This window comes from Elephas maximus, chromosome 26, assembly GCF_024166365.1.
Source record: "Elephas maximus indicus isolate mEleMax1 chromosome 26, mEleMax1 primary haplotype, whole genome shotgun sequence".
NCBI classification, from domain to species: domain Eukaryota; kingdom Metazoa; phylum Chordata; class Mammalia; order Proboscidea; family Elephantidae; genus Elephas; species Elephas maximus.
Genome location: NC_064844.1, coordinates 448,590 through 458,751, shown reverse-complemented (window position 1 = coordinate 458,751; position 10,162 = coordinate 448,590). Strand labels below are relative to the sequence as shown.

At 43.3% G+C, this 10,162-nt stretch overlaps 1 protein-coding gene across 1 annotated transcript in view; it reads left to right on the top strand.

Moving 5' to 3' along the window:
- The first annotated feature begins 4,198 nt into the window (after window positions 1-4,198).
- Window positions 4,199-10,162, top strand: part of COMMD1 (copper metabolism domain containing 1) — a 114,361-nt gene continuing 108,397 nt past the window's right edge. Inside the window, exon 1 of the mRNA XM_049870517.1 lies at window positions 4,199-4,465. Coding sequence (XP_049726474.1) covers window positions 4,289-4,465 — 177 coding nt within the window. The 5' untranslated portion in view covers window positions 4,199-4,288. The remainder of the gene's footprint in view (window positions 4,466-10,162) is intronic.

Genomic DNA, 10,162 nt, shown 5'->3' with positions numbered 1-10,162 from the left:
CTGCTAACCAAAGGGTAGGCACTTGGAATCCGGCAGGCGCTCCTTGGAAACTCTGTGGGCCAGCTCTACTCCGTCCTATAGGGTCGCTATGAGTCGGAATCCACTCCACCGCCCTGGGTTTGGTTTTTTGGTTTTATTTTTAGCAGATGAGGGAAGTGAAGTACAGAAAGGGAATTGAAACTCAAGGTAAACCAGTAAGTAGCTGGAAGCAGTATTTTAATCCAGAATTGTGACTTCAGAGGCCATGGGCTAGACTGCTGGGCTGCCGTCCTACTGTATTGCCTCCTGCCTAGAGAATAATGAAGTTTATGCAGGGGAGGTTCATTCAATATTCATTTACAAATCATTGTTGAGTGCCATAAAGTACCTTGATGCCTGTGGTAGGGTTGTTCAAAGTCTTAATCCTGTGATCATGAGCCGCTTTTACACTGCATTCCGGATAGAAGCACTGGAGAATAGAGGTTCTCAGGTGCTCTAGAAGAATTGGCGCCTTTGAATTATGGTGTAGTCAAAGAATATTGAATATACCACGAGCTGCCAAAAGAACGAACCAATGTGTCTTGCAAGAAGTACAGCCAGAATGCTCCTTAGAAAGGAGGATGGTGGGACTTCTCTCACATACTTTGGACATGTTATCAGGAGGGATCAATCCCTGGAGAAGGACATCATGCTTGGTAAAGCACAGGGTCACTGAAAAAAGGGAAGACCCTCAGAGAAATGGATTGACATAGGGGCTGCAACAATGGGCTCAAGCAGAACACGGTTGTGAGGATGGCGTAGGACTGGGCAGTGTGTTGTTCTGTTGTATGTAGGGTCACTATGAGTTGGAACCAACTCAACTGGACCTAACAACAACAGGTGCTCTGTGATCCATAAGCCTCTGGGGCAGTCTTCTCTTCAAGGGACCACATTACTTCTTAAAAGAAAGGAAAACAACCATTGTCATGGAGTCCATTCTAACTCATAGTGACCCTATAGGACAGAGTAGAACGCTCATAAAGCTTCCAAGGCTGTAATCTTTATGGAAGCAGACTGCCACGCTTTTCTCCCTTGGAGTGGCTGGTAGGGTTGAACCATGGACCTTTCCATTAGCAGTCAAGCTGCTTAGCCACTGTGCCACAGGGCTCCTTAGATTCTTCCACGTTGCATGTAAATACTCTAGTTATTTTAGATAATTGGTGTAGTATGATGGAAACAAGTGTCTGATGCTGGATATAGTATTAATTTGTGAGCCTAAAATCCTGGATTTGATTTCTAACTCTGCTATTTATTAACTGTGATCCCAGGCAAGGCACTTAAGTTTTCTGGGTCTCATTTCCTCATCCATAAAATGGGAAGGCTCAACTAGATGATCCTTAATAATTTATTAAGCTCGACTAGTCTGTCAATGAAATGAAGTAAACTTATCAGCCCCAGAGGACAGAGCAGAATTTGCAAGATGTTCTTTTGCTGGTAACATCCAGGTTCGGAGCCCTGGCGGTGCAGCAGGTAAGAGCTTGGCTGCTAACCAAAAGGTCGACAGTTTGAATCTACCAGCCACTCCTTGGAAATACTATGGGGCCGTTCTATTCTGTCCTATAGGGTCACTATGAGTTGGAATTGACTTGACAGCAGTGTGTTTGGTTTTGTTTTATGTAAGGCTCATAGTTTTTCTCAGTAATGAGGAACACACTCTCTTAAGCTTTTCATTAAAAGAATATTGACTTTAGAACATATTACTTATTTAATCTTTTCACTAAATGACTTTATTACAACAGAAATACTTACATGCTGTAGATGTTTTCAAATCAGGTAAGCAGAAAGAAAAAAATAAAAACCAAGCTCAATTACTCAGAGACAAACTATACTTAATCATTTTGGTGGATAATCTAGACTTTTTCTGTGCTGGTAGATAGATTCAACTATATAAACTTGAGAAAAATATTGCGGTACATATGACAGTCACTCTGAGTTGAAAATCAACTCAATGGCACCTGACAATGTACAAAGAGCTCTTAGAAATCAATAAAAAGTGACAGAAACCCCTATAGAAAAATGGGCAAGGAAATGGGGGGAAATACAAACAGCCAATAAATATATATTTTAAAAAGTACTATCAAAATTCAAGGAGTGTTAATTAAAAAAGAAGCGTTTTCAACTATCAAATGGAAAAGATTAAAAGAATAATACCAGTCAGTAAGGTTTCAGAGACATAAATGGGTTTCCTAATTTTGGTGGTGATACAAATTGGCACAGCCTTTCTGGTGGGTAACTTGGAAGTGGTGTATTTAATAGTGCTACTTTTTTCTACTTGGCACACTTTCCTTCTTCCTTTATGTCAACATTACTTGCAACTTCTACGAACACACTCAACACTAAGCCCACAAAAACCCAGTGCCGTCAAGTCGATTCCGACTCACTACATAAGGTTTACCTCTGGGTTTGCTTTCTTGGAGCCATGAAAGCATCTCTGAATTTGCTCTTAGAAAATTAATTCCTTTAGGAAAGAAATATATTATACATTTTCTATTTTAAAGAATACCTCCTGCAGGCAAACATCAGAAGACCATGAAAGTAGCCCAGATCAGTGGTTCTCAGCAGGGTGGCACTGCCTTGACAGGGCACTTAAGTTGTCTCAGTATTGGAGGGGGAGAAGTGGCCTCCCAGTGATGGACATGGAGGACTGGCACAGGTTGAATGGACAAGGATAGTAGCCATCCTGCCATGCAGAGGAAATTCATGTAAGTGAAAAAGTGGACCTGTTTGTTATTATCTGAGCATAAAACCTAAGTCCATTTTACATGTAAACACAATAAACTTTCAGCATGGCTTTAACACACACAGAACCTTCCAGATTTGCCACTGCATCAAGCAAGGGAAGACTGTTCTTTTTTTTTTCTGAATTTTACCAACCTTAACTCACATTTCAGATCGTCGTGTTATCAATGGCAATTACTTGGTCTGGAGCCACCACTGTGACACACTTTTTTCACTTTGCATTTGTAGAAGTCACAGGTGGTCTTACCTACAGATGCAGGGACCTGGCTACTTTTCTGTGTCTTCTAGCCACCCAGTGTAGCTGTACTTGAAAGTACCCATTGAAGTACATATTAGATTATAAATTTCTTTTTATCTTAAATTACAATTAGGTCATAGTATTGAATGTTTGAGATACGGTTCACATAAGATTCATTATTTTAAAGTGTAAATTCAGTGTTTTTAGTGTATTTACAAGGTAGCGCAACCATCACCAATATCTATTTCTAGAGTATTTTCTTAACCCCAAAAAGAAGCTCGTCACTCCTGATCCCCTCTTTCCCTGGCAACCACTAATCTACTTTCTGTCTCTGTGGATTTGCCTATTCTGGACATTTTATTACATGGGATTATACAATATCTGGCCTTTTCTGTTTGTCTTATTTCATTTAGCATAATGTTTTTAAGGTTTATTCGTGTTTTAGCACAAGTCAGAATTTCATTCTTTTTTTTATGTTGGATAGTACTAATTTCTGGAAATTATACGGCTAGGAGGTTATATTATCTATGCATTTCGTTTTAGGATAGTAAAAAAGGTGTGACAAAATACTTGTTACAGAAAGGGGGCTTTGGATCAGAGCTACTAATCCAGTTGGAAAGACAGGACACATATATAGAAAAGGCAGTTGCCAGCTTAAGCAAACGCACTGTAAGTGATCAGGGGATAAATCTCCTGGACAAAGGGCGGGCAGGTAAGGATCAGGCAGGGACGGGGTCTAAGCCAGAGATCCTGTTCAGTTAGCGGAGGAGCAAGGCCCGGAATGAGATACAGCCATCCCTAAGTTAACACGGTGGCCACCTTGATAGGATCACACGGGATCTCCGCCCACTGGTCTTTCCTTTGAGCGGGATCTGGGGTAACGGAGGAAATCAGCGGAAGCAAAGTGATCCTTCCTGAACGGAATGTAACCGCGTGGTGGGCACTGGCTGGGGCGGGTTTTGCAGAGCAGCGTTGAGAACATCGCAGCCTCCAACCCGACCCTGGGGATGCCCGACCCACACGTTCCTCGGGGGCTTTTGCCCGCGCTGTTTAGGCCCATGTGGGCCGCCGTAGCCGCGGAGCGGGCCGCAGTCCTGGGGGCGGGGCCTCGCAGATCAGGGCGGGCGAGCCGAGCTGTTTGGGCCCATGTGGGCCGCCGTAGCCGCGGAGCGCGCCGCCGTCCTGGGGGCGGGGCCTCGCTGATCAGGGTGGGCGAGCCGAGCAGTTTGGGCCCATGTGGGCCGCCGTAGCCGCGGAGTGCGCCACCGTTCGGGGGGCGGGGCCCCGGAGATCATGGCGGGCGAGCCGGAGGGCTCTCGGGCTTTGGGCGGGCTGCTGAGCGGCTTGGCCCGGGACGCCTTTCACGGGCAGCCGGGCATCACGGAGGAGCTGCTGCGGAGCCAGCTGTACCCGGAGGTGCCGCCCGAGGAGTTCCGCCCGTTCCTGGCGAAGATGAGGGGCGTTCTTAAGGTAGCGCTCTCGCCCGCAGCCCCGCCGGGAGCGCAGCCCCGTCCCGCCGCCCTCGGGCGCCTTCCCCGCAGCCGAGGGGGCTCCCCTCACGCCCCTGCTGCGCAGCCCCGCCGGGAGCGCAGCCCCGTCCCGCCGCCCTCGTGTGGTCTTCCAATGTGTTAGGAACCCTGTGAGACCTTTTACGTGTTATTTCATTTGTTTCTTGCAACAGTCATATGATGGACACCCATTTTAAAGGTTAGGAAACGGAGGCTCAGGGAGTCTGAGCACTTAGCCTAAAATTACACATTGCTTCAAGTCAGTGTCGAAATTTCATCTGTTATCCCTTTGTACTTGTTATTTGTTTTAAAACTGCTTTTGGCTTAAAAGGAGTCCCTGGATGGTGCAAACAGTTAAGAGCTGAACTGCTAACCGAGAGGATGGTTCATACCCACCCAGAGGCGCCTTAAAGACCTTATGGAGCAGTACTATTCTGCTCACATGGGGCTGGCCCAGAGTTGGAATCAGCTTGTCGGCAACTAACAATGTGCTTTAAGAAAAAAGCACCTCTGTACTTATTTTTACTTGTAGAATTTGAATCCAGAAAGATTATCTCAGGAAATAAGGGGATTGTATCATGGAAATGTAAAGGGTCATATCCCAGGTGTGATCATAGACATTCTAATTTTAGCTGGTATCTGAAACCACAAGGAGCCCTGGTGGTGCAGTGGTTTAGTACTTGGCTGCTAACCGAAAGGTTGGTGGTTCAAATCCACCCATGGGCTCCATGGGAGAAAGACCAGGAGATCTGCTTCCATAAAGATTATAGCCTAGGAAACCGTATGGGGCAGTTCTACTCTGTTGCATGGGATTGATATGAGTCGAAATTTACTCTTCAGCACCTAAAAACATCTTAAACCACAAATGAATGTCCTATTAAATCTTATTGTTGGGGTGGTGTCATGGATTGAATTGTGTCCCCCCAAAATATCTGTCAACTTGGTTAGGCCGTAATTCCCTGTATTGTGTGATTGTCCACCATTTTGTCATCTGATCTGATTTTCTGTGTGTTGTAAATCCTACGCCTATGATGTTAATGAGGTGGGATTAGTGGCGGTTATGTTAATGAGATAGGACTCAGTCTACAAGATTAGGTTGTGTCCTAAGTGAATCTCTCCTGAGTTATAAAAGCAAGAAGCCAGCAGAGAGACATGGGGACCCCATACCACCAAGAAATGACAGCCTTTGGACCAGGGATCCCTGCCCTGAAAAGCTCCCGACCGGGAAAGACTGATAACAAGGACCTTCTTCCAGAGCCCCCTGGACTGTGAGAGAAAAAATTTCTCTTTTTTAAAGCCATCCACTTGTGGTATTTCTGTTATAGCAGCACTGGGTGACCAAGACAAGTGATCAGAGAAGTCTTCGTAGGGAATTTGGTATCTTATCTGGGTTTTTGAGGTATTTGCTTGGCATATGGGGGATGAACATAAGTGATTCTAGGCCAAGAAGAAAGAACAGCACTTGTGTAGGCAGTATCTTAGGTTCTTCCGACGTTGGGGGCCACTTGCCCTCTCTAGGTGGATCATATTTTCATAGTGAGTTAAAAATTGTGGGATACCTAGACTGAAAATTCTTTCTCTCACTTATTTTAAACACACTACTGAGTTATGTCCAGGTATATCCAGGTCATCCCTGACTTGTCTAAGGAGCCTTTTCCTCACTCTCTCATTTTTTACCCTGCTTTACTATTTCTTGATGATACTTCGCACTACCTGAAATTACGTTATGTGCTTGTGAGCTTGTTTATTTGTTGACTTCTTTATTAGAATGTAAGCAATAAATGGGCAGGGACTTTGTTATTATTTTTTATTCTTTATCTGTAACACCTAATACTGTTTCTGATACGCGGTTGTTATTGTTCGTTGCTGTCGAGCCTGCTCCCGCTCATGGAGACCATATGCGCAACAACAAAGCGTTGCCTGGCTCTGCACCATCTTCGTCATCTGTGGTGTGTTTGAGTCTGGCGTTGCAGCTGTTGTGTCAGTCCATCTCATCGAGGGTTCCCCTTGCTTTAACTGACCCTCTGCTTGACCAAACATGACGTCCGTGACAGTTAATGTCATGTGTCGGCTAGGCTCTGATGCTCAGTGCTTTGGCAGACATTGGACTGATTGCTATTCCATGACGTGGTGTAATATAATGTAATTACATCTGCCATGTGATCTGATGTGATCAGCCAGTCAGTTGAAGGGGCGTTTCCTTGGGGTAGTTGCCTGTCTGTCCCAGCAAGGCTCTCTGGAACCTGTACTCCTTTCATTGCCTGACTTCCATTTCTTGGGACGTAAGCCTGCAGAGTCTTCAGCTTACCACCTGACCCCTGAATTTGGAACTCGCCGGTCCCCACAATTGCCTGAGTCATTTCTTTGAAGTAAATCTTTCTATATATACTTACGTGTACACTTCACTGGTTTTGCCGCTTTAGAGAACCCAGACTAAGACAATGTCTTTTTCTAGCAGTTGATCTTTCCTGATGATTTGTCCACAGTAAGTGAGCTTCTCAGGAGCGTTCTCATTGTATTTCTTCCAATACTGATTTGTTCGTTCTGGTAGTCCGTGCTGTGTTTGGTATCCTTTGCCCGTACTGCAGTTTGAGTGCATCAGTTCTTTTGTCTTTTTTCATTGTCCAGCTTTACAAGCTCATGAGGTTAGGATCAGACATACGGTGGTCATCAAGGCGACATCTTTGCTTTTTAAAGCTTTGAAGAGATCTTTTGCTGCAGATTTGCCTAATACAATATGTTGTTTAATTTTTTGACTGCCGCTTCCGTGGATGTTGATACTGATTCAAGTAGAATGAAATCGTTGACAACTTCTGTTTCTTCTTCATATAATCAAACGATGTTATTTATTGGTCCAGTTGTGAGGATTTTTGTTTTCTTTACGTTCTGTAAGCACTTAATAAAAATTTATAGAATAAGTGAGTGAGTAAATATTGCTTAAATTTGGAGATTGCTTTAAAAAATTGAGCACTTAGAAAAAACCTACAGCATTTCTGTATGGAGGAGAGCTAGAAAGTATAACACCCTAAACCAGGAGTTGGCGAACTGTGGCTGGTGGGATGAATCCGGCCCGCTGTTGGGTTTTATGTTTTACGAGGGCATGGTCACGTTCATTTATCTGTGTATTGCCTTTGACTGCTGTCGCTGCTACAACAGCAGAGTTGAATATTTGCATCAAAGACCATATGGCCTGCCATGCCTAAATTATTTACCATTTGACCCTTTATAGAAAAAGTTTGCCTACCTGTGGTCTAAACATCTGTTCTTAAACTCATCATGTTTAATATTTGGAAACAATAGAATATGTAAATTACTCTTTTTGTTGTTGTTAGCTGCCATCAGGTAGGCCTCCGACACATGGCAACCCCTTGCATAATGGGATTGGACTGTTGTGATTCACAGGCTTTTCATTGGCTGATTTGAGGAAGTAGATTGCCCAGCTTTTCTTCCTAGTCCACCTTAATCTGGAAGGTCGGCTGAGACCTGCTCGGCATCGTAGCAGCACATAAACCTCCACTGACAGATGGTGGCTGTGCTTGAGGTTCGTCAAACCCGGGTCTCCACACGAAGGCCCTAATTATGTTTAGAAGTTGGTTAAAAATGTAAAAACTGGAAATAGGGACTATTTGTGTTTTTTTGTCTTCTTGAGAAACTTCACTAACTTGTTCATTAGGCTCATTAGTTGTCGTGAGCTTGAATGTTCCTGTAGTACTAAGTGTGTATTCTTAGTAAGACATAGATAGAATTTGAATTTAGAAATTTTTTATCATACCTAGAAGATGTAAAGTTTGTTTGTGTTCATTAATTTGTATTATTTATGTTGTTAATAAAATATGAAATCACATAAAATCGAACGTGGTAAGCCTGCGAGTCAATCAAGTAAATACGATCAACGTATGAAAGGTGGCTTACACCTTACAGAAAATAATTTGTCAATAATAGATGAAGAATTATAAGAGACTATAATAAATAGTACTGCGTGGCGCACGTGGTTTGTACTTGGCTACTAACCTAAAGGTTGGAGGTTTGAACCCGCCCAGCGGGACCTCGGAAAAAAGGTCTTAGCGATCTGCTTCTGTAAAAAATTACAGCCAAGAAAACCCCATGGAGCAGTTCTGCTCTGACATGGGATTGCCATCAGTTGGAATTAGCTCAACAGCAATGCATGCAGGTAAGTAATAACAAATGTTTGTATTTTAAACAAGCTGATCCTGTCTCTCAAAGCCATGAGAATTTGTATTTTGTTTGAGAGCTATAATTGACTGGAAAGGAAAGACCTGTGGTAATATAGTTTTTGTACATCTTGCCGTTTGGGTTATATCATCTGAAAGATGCTGGGTTTTACTTTATTTTTTTTTAGAAAACATTCAGCTACCTGTATGTTTTCCCTTATTAACTCATTATAAACATTATTTAACTACATTAAAGGACATACAGAAGTTTGAGAAGAGTAAAAATATATACAATACCCTCTGTTGGCATAAACCAGAACCGAAAACCAAACCCATTGCCATTGAGTCGATTCTGACTCATAGTGACCCTGTAGGACAGAATAGACCTGCCCCGTAGGGTTTTCAAGGAGAGGCTGGTGGATTCAAACTCTTAACCGCTGCGCCACCAGGGTGCCCTCTGTTGACATAACCAGTATTAATGTTTTTGTGTGATTGTTCATCCTATAAATATTTCTGGAGCATCTTAATTATATGCCAGGCTCTGTGCTTGAGGTACAGCAATGAACATCCCAGTTACAGCCCTTGACCTCACGGATCATACACTTTCTTGGGGAATGTTGGCATTAAGCCAGTGGTTACAGGTATTTTGAAGAGCTAGGCACAGTGTGATGTACCAACTTAAGTAACTTATATGCAGTTTAGTTCCTAGCCCACTCCAAAATGTGAACAAAAAAAGGGAAAAGGGAAAGAAAGAGTCTAGTTATTAGGTACAAATAATAAAAGAAAAAAGGTAGAAACAGCACAGAGGTAGTTTTTCCTCTCCCAGTTGTATACCCCTGGTCCCAAGGTAGGGGTTTCTCATGAGTATGGCTGACTAGGGTGATGGTAATGTCTTTCTTGGGTGAGGACTTGGCTGCACTGGGACCTCATTTTAAGTTTCAGGACTTGATCCCCAGGGCCAATTTGAGTCTCCGAGGACTACCCGAACTGGTCACGATGGGCTCTTCTCCCTGGGTCTCAGTTTAGTGCCGCTCCTTCCTGGAGCACGTTCTCAAGTAGCTCCCTAAGGAAGGCTGTATGGGAGGTTTCGTTTTTGTTTTGAAGTCCTGAAGATGTCCTCATTCTGTTCTCACAGTGAATTGACAATTGGCTGAGAATATATTTCTGGTTGTAAAATAATCGACTCACAGTTTTGAAGGCATTGTTTCATTGACTGTGACCTGTCTTTTCCCCCTCTCTGGAAGGTTTTAGAATTTTTCTGTATCCTTTATTTCCTGGAATGTCATAATGTGCCTTGGTGTGCAATTTCTTTGATTTCATTATGTTGGCCACTGTGGGCCGTTTTAATGTGGAGATTCAGTGCTTTTAGTTCTGGGAGAAGTTGATGGTTTTCTTACCTTCTTTCTTCCCCATTTTCTTTCTAGCACTGATTTTTAGATGTTAGACCTTCTAGACTGAATCCTGAAATTTTCTTTCCTATTTCCATC